This window comes from Octopus sinensis, linkage group LG27 (assembly GCF_006345805.1).
Source record: "Octopus sinensis linkage group LG27, ASM634580v1, whole genome shotgun sequence".
Classification (NCBI taxonomy): Eukaryota; Metazoa; Mollusca; class Cephalopoda; order Octopoda; family Octopodidae; genus Octopus; species Octopus sinensis.
Window position 1 is genome coordinate 9,520,004 of NC_043023.1, and position 7,500 is coordinate 9,527,503.

A 7,500-nucleotide genomic window follows, 5' to 3' on the forward strand; every position below is an offset into this window, starting at 1 on the left:
CTATTTCTGCATGTAATTCATTAGCGATAATATTTGAAATTTTATGACTAATCTTTATATATAAAACTGAAGTTGTGTGAAAGTCTTTCTCAAACGATTTAGATTCCTAATTACTCCCACATTTTTCGGTGCAGTTTAACCAAAAGCGGGTATCTTATAGTCGTCATTCATATCAAGCCCTTCTGGGAATTATCGCACGTCTATGATGAGTCTACGATTTAAAAATAAAATTACCATAATTTTTTCGTTTTTTTAATGCATTGGATTCTATATCTTTGTGTAATATTATATGTATAAGCGTATGCATGTGCATATATATTTGTGTCTGAAATGTGTGGATAACATAAAAACAAATAGCTGCACAACCACTCAAACACGCACATGAATATATATATATATATATATATATATATATATATATATATATATATAACACTAAGTAAGTTAGGGGTTGTGGATCCAACCCATTATGTATGTATCTTATGGTTGTCGTTTTGATAAAGTCAACATTTTAATATCCTGAAGTTGATGCACCAACTTATGTGCTACTCCATTTTCTTATTTGTAATATATATACATACATACATACATACATACATACATATATATATATATATATATATATATATATATATATATATATATTTATGTATATATATATATATATATATATATATGTATATATATAATATATATATATATATATATATATATATATATATAAATAAATATATACTATATATAAATGTATGTATATATATGTATATATATATATATATAAATGTATATATATATATATATATATATATATATATATATATATATAGGAACGCATATAAATATCACCGCACTGCCAGCGATATCATCTTCATCATCTACGTCATCATGATTATCATCTTCTTCATCTAATATTTTACTTCGTTATCTAATTGATTAGACATAATACTTTAAATTTTATGATTACTCTCCTCTATATTATAACTTACCAATTCTTTTATCTTACAGACGATTATCCGATAATAAAATCTCGAAAATTGAAAAAGAATCATTTGTAAATCTTCCCAAGTTACATGAGATGTAAGTTGAATCAGTTTTGTAGATATTATTTCCTTGATTTCTAAGTATCTAATATCTTCCCATCTTTGTTTCTTATCCTTCTTTTTGCTCTTTTCTAATTCACATTCTCTCTGAATGTGTGTGCGATGATTTTATGTATATTTGTGTTTGAAATGTGCGGATAACAATGCATTCCGATAAATTTTCCTGTTTCATGAAGCATCTGTTTTACTGACGGTTGTGGAGATCTGTTCTCTGATGGTCTTAGGATCTGTTCGGTGACGGTCGTAGGATCTCTAATCTGGCGGTCGTAGTATCTGTTCGCTTACAGTCGTAAAATCTGTTCGCTGAAGGTCGTAGAATCAATTCGTTGACGGTCATGGAGATTCTTGTGCTTTATATGTACTCAACAAGCTGTGATTGGCTACAGATGACTTGGCACAATTCATCCAATACGTGACCACCAAATACAGCTTCCTTGACTCACTTCATGTGGATTTGACGGCATAGAAGCAGCATCCCCTGTTCCAATATCTCACGTCTTCTGTGTTCCCCATCGACTACTTACAACTCATTTGATGAACATCATATTCGACTCTGCTTGATATAAACCTCTTTGTATATAGACAGTTATGCGATTTTGCATTTGGACCCGTTTTATACGCAAAACTATGCCTCATTACACTACTGAATAAATTTAACGATCTTGCTTTATGAAATAGCATTGTGGATATTCTTTATCAACGCCTTTATAATGAAACATTTTAAATGGATTCTCTCTAGAAACTCTCTTTGAAAATGCTAAATACATACATCTTACAACACTAACACATTTCATATCGGAGACTTTCTTCACTATGGTCATTAGTAACTCTCCAAGTTACATTGGTAACCCGCTATATTAGTGACGACTATCATCGTTATCGTTACAGCTCTTCTCACTGCTGTTATCCCAGTGGATATTGACAATTGACCATGTCGGGGCGCTTTCACTAATTTTCTCATATGCTCTCTACAAATATGGCGTGCCGGGCAAAACCCATTTCGTTTCCACTAACAATATAAACCGTGTAGGATGATTATGTAACGCACAAATATCTGGTTTGTGTAGTCGACAACCTTGAATAATAACCGCTCAAGGTCACCCACTATCTACTGGCTTACAGAATAATCTCTTTAGATATGATCTAATGACCCAACGCTGTTTGCCCAAGTCCATATTGGTGCATTCAAGGAATCCAGTTGGAAAAGAGTGGTGAGAATTGTGTCTTTAATATACACACCCGACTCTCTTACACCTAGGCACACGCACACACATAACACGAGAAACAAAAGTGATGCAATTAATACATTAGCTAAACCTGTTGTAGCCAAATAGATTTTAGCATCGTAAAATAGTTCACCAATGATGTTAGAAAAATTTATACGAAAATATACATTTTTCACAATGGACCACATGCATCACCCAAGATAGATTATGCAGTTCTATATTTAAAAGATGAGGAATTATGTACATTATTTACATTATTTATATTCGATTATGCAACGAAAAGATAAGGGTTGTGGATTACTGCTACTTCAACTAGGAGCTTAGACACCTAATTAACAAAAACAAACGACTATCAGTATGAACGTTGTAAGGAACTGTGCTATACATAAGAAAAAACTGAGACATATATGTGAAGGAGTTGCGGATCAACGAGACTGGGCTACAACGAGATGTATCTGAAGAACCAAGGATATGCGCGAGATCAGCTATCCGCTATTTCTATGTTTATATATTGTGAGCAGGGACGATTGATTACCTTATCTATTAGGCAGGTAAAGACCCAGAAAGCACGGCCTTGCCAAGCTGGAGGGGAGTGATTTGCCCCCTTTCTCAAAAAATATAGGACACAGATTGTATGCCATTAAGCAGCTGGAAAAGACATTTTCCTTGGGTTAAAATGTAATAACACAATTATTTATGCTGTTAGAAACATACAAACACATACACGCATAATATATATATGTATATATATAAATATATATATATATATATAAAATGTGCTGTAATATTTACAGCTGTTAATAAAATGTTTTAGTTTGAAACAATTGTACTAAATTACCGGATTCATTCTTGTTGCTTATTTTTATATATATGTAAATGGATGAATGAATTATCCTTTGTCTACTGCTAACATGGAATTCAATAAACATTTACCAGGGTAGCAAAATTCACGTGAGTAACATGGATGAAGCGACCTATTCAAAGGTAGAAACTCCGGGTTAATGTGCAATAATTTGTATAGTATAAGTAAATAAATAGAGTTGAACGATGTTATTAAAATTCATTTAATAACATCTTCGTTCAACTCCATTTATTTACTTATATATATATATATATATATATATATATATATATATATATATATATATATATATATATATATATATATATATATATATATATACATATATACATACACACACACACACACATATATATATATATACATATATACATACACACACACACATATATATGTGTGTCTGTGTGTGTGCATACACGCATATACTTACAAACAAACATTCATTCCATATACAAGATTTCAATTTGAAAATAAGCATCGTTTAATTCAGTGCAATTTATTTATATGTAGTTATATATCAGTTCCTCGAATAAGTTCTGTCCGAATTTTGAATAAAGAAAACAAGTGATCAAATGTTACATTTAGAGAGAAGAATCTTTTCCCCACGGAGTTCCCTTCTCGGTTGTGGTTGAGCTTTTTCCCTTTTACCAAGCCACTGTTTACGATGTTTAACTTTTCGATAGAAAAATCCATTTTTCGTCACCAGTCACAAGTCTATACAAAAAAGGTGAAATGAGTTCGCGAGAATGGAGAGAAGAGCAGATGTCAACTCGGGATTTGCGGCTGCTTTCGGGCAGTTCATGAGGCACCTATTTTCCACGTTTAAGAACCTTCCAAGTTGTTGAAGAAGACGATGAACAGTTGTATGGTTTGAACTAAGCTTTATTGCCAATTCTTCAAACGATATTGCAGGATTTTCTTCTAGGAGCTTATCATCAAGCTCAACTGGACGTCCTGTTCAATCTTCATCTTCAAGGCTGAAATCTCCACTTATGAATTTTGCAAACCATCTTCTGCAAGTTCTTTCATTCTAGCATTCTTGTATGTTTCGAGTCGTTTCGGCTGCAGAATTTCCCTTTTTGTACTCATAAAGCATTGTGTGTCTTAAATACTCGTTGGATACTTCAATGTTAGAAAGGGTTTTAATTAACGAAATTTCATTTCTATTATTCTGTAAAATAATATTTAATTAGTTTAAATGTACACAAATTTATTAAAAATAATTTTTAATTCCATTAGACATTCTAATTTACTATTAAATTCCATTCAATTTTAAAAGCTGTAAAATCGGACAGAACTTATGGGATGATCTGATAGACGAACACAAACGCATGCAATGAGACACATACAGACACATATATACACATATATACACATATACTCACAAATATTTCTATTCGGATCTATGCAATTATGATTATCATCATAATCACCAGGATCATCTTCCTCATAACCATTACCATTTTCTTTCCAGGATTATGATTATTAATCCTTATCTATACTAATAATTACTTATGTTAACATCATCCTTATAATCATCATTATCATTATCAACAGTGATGTTATCACCATCGTTGGCAGCAATCCCACTATGATCAACATTACCAGCAATGTCAAAGCCCACACAACCACATAATCACCATCATTACTAATACCACCACCACCACTACCACCACCACCACCAGTACCACCACCACCATCACCACCATCGCAACTACCACCATCACCACCACCAACCCCACCACCATCGCTACTACCACCATCACCACCACTACCACCATCACCCACCACCATCACTATCACCACCCCCCCCCCCCCCCCCATCATCATCATCATCATCATCATCATCATCATCACTATTATCGTCATCATCATCAGTATTATCATCCCCACGCTCTCAAATAGTACTTGCTCTTCTAATTCTTTTCCTTCTATTTCAGCATCTAATTTATTAGATATTTATTAGATATTATAATTCATATTTTATTACAAATCTGTTCTTTGCTAATTCTAAACAATTGTCTTGTATCTCACAGAGATTTGGCCAGAAATGAAATCTCGAAAATCGAACAAAATTCCTTCGTAAACGTTACCAGAGTAAACACCTTGTAAGTCGGATCGATATTGCTGATACTATTTATACTCCATATTTCTGAACATATTTTTTCTTCCCATCTCTCTTTGTCCTTCTCTAACTCGAATTCTTTCTACAGATGTGTGCGACAGTATGTGAGAAGATGAGTGTTTCTGGGTTACATCAATGTTTGGTGTTATGTTTATAAGTGTGTGCATGTGTATATATTTGTATCTTTCAATGTGTGTATAATTATATATTCCTTTAATTTTCTTTTTCATTTTCGTTATCCTTTTCTATCTTTTTTGTGAATTATTAAGCATATCATAAACCACCTTTATTACTCTTCCAAATCCGTTGGCTATTTTCAGTCAGAAAGATCATGGGACTGTCACATTGAGTTGACTACTCTCTCTCTCTCTCTCTCTCTCTCTCTCTCTCTCTTTATATATATATATATATATATGTACACACACACACACACACACACACACACACACACCACACACACACACACACACACACACATATATATATATATATATATATATATATATATATATATATATATATAAATATATATATGATGTATACATGAACTCTCACATACAGATGTGTAAACTAATCTCCCTTATCTCGTTCGTCTTCTTCATTTTCTATTTCTTACGAATCTATTTTTACTTGTCTTCACGTCTTTTCTCTTTATTTTTTCTCCTCTAACTTTTGTATTTATTTCCTTATTTGTCGCCATAATCCTCATGTTTATAGTCATGGACACAACCACCACCATCATCGTCAACATCATCATCAACTTCATCATTATTATCTCACCATCATCATCAGCAGCAATGCCACCGACACTATAAACATCATCCACCTCATCATTATACCCATCTTCATCAATATCACTATGTTCGTTATCAATCACCATCATCATCGTTGTCATTCATCATTGTCCTCATCATCTCCATCAACTTCTTTCATTTCCATTTATTTTTTCTTCTCTTCCTGCATCGTATTGATTAAATATAATATTTAATATAGTATTTCTTAGCAATTACCGTTTATTTTACAGAGATCTATCCCACAATGCAATTTCAAGTTTGGAACAAAATGCCTTCGAAACACTGACCGAAATAGAAAGATTGTAAGTTGGATGTGTCTTGCTGATACTACTTTCTGTGCATTCCCCTCTTTATTTGACGTTTCTTGACACGTCTCTAGCTGATATTCACTCTAAATATATGCGAGACTCTGTGTGAATCTTAGTGCTTGTTGTGTATATGTGATGCACTTTGTGAAGAATAACAAAGATTAAAAATTGCTGCCAACAACTATCTCCAGAATGTAAGAATATCATCGCTACGAGTTCAGAAACAGACTACTTAAAAATTTGTTCTTCACAACTCCTGATCCGGTGCACCGTGCAAGATATCCCCTAGATCTTTAAGAAAAATGAACCAGCGAATCGAATAAAAAACGCAATGATCACCAGAAAGGAGTTGCAAGAAAATTTATTAGCTTCAGGGACTAGTGTTACACTACGAACAATCAGCAATGAACTTCATAGGAATGAACTGAAGTCATGCTCTCATAGAAAAACTCCGCTGTTGTCTAAAAGGCATAGAGATGCCCGTTTAAAATTTGTTTATGAACATAAAGAAAAATCTGATACATTCTGGGAAAATGTTCTATGGACAGACGAGTCGAAAATTGAATTGTTTGGACGGAATTCGCGTAGCCATGTTTGAAGGAAAGATGGTACCGCCTATTCGCCGAAAAGGGCCATCACGATCATCATCGCCAGCACCATCATCATCAACGACATCATCATCATCATCATCATCATCATCATCATCATCATCATCATCATCATCGCCATCATCATCATCATCATCATCATCATCATCATCATCATCATCATCATCATCATCATCATCATCATCATCATCATCGCCATCATCACCACTTCATCCTCACTCATAATAATCCTCACTCATGATTTTCAGAATGTTCTTCGTTAAATTCTTTCACTACAGCTTATGTTTCCTCTATTTCTGCATGTAATTCATTAGCGATAATATTTGAAATTTTATGACTAATCTTTATATATAAAACTGAAGTTGTGTGAGAGTCTTTCTCAAACGATTTAGATTCCTAACTACTCCCACATTTTGCGGTGCAGTTTAACCAAAAGCGGGTATCTTATAGTCGTGATTCATATCAAGCCCTTCTGGG

General features: G+C 33.2%; 1 protein-coding gene across 1 annotated transcript in view; it reads left to right on the plus strand.

Moving 5' to 3' along the window:
* Positions 1 to 7,500, plus strand: part of LOC115224954 (adhesion G protein-coupled receptor A2-like) — a 91,981-nt gene that overhangs the window by 8,427 nt on the left and 76,054 nt on the right. Inside the window, exons 5-7 of the mRNA XM_036513864.1 lie at positions 1,006 to 1,077; positions 5,225 to 5,296; positions 6,338 to 6,409. Coding sequence (XP_036369757.1) covers positions 1,006 to 1,077; positions 5,225 to 5,296; positions 6,338 to 6,409 — 216 coding nt within the window. The remainder of the gene's footprint in view (positions 1 to 1,005; positions 1,078 to 5,224; positions 5,297 to 6,337; positions 6,410 to 7,500) is intronic.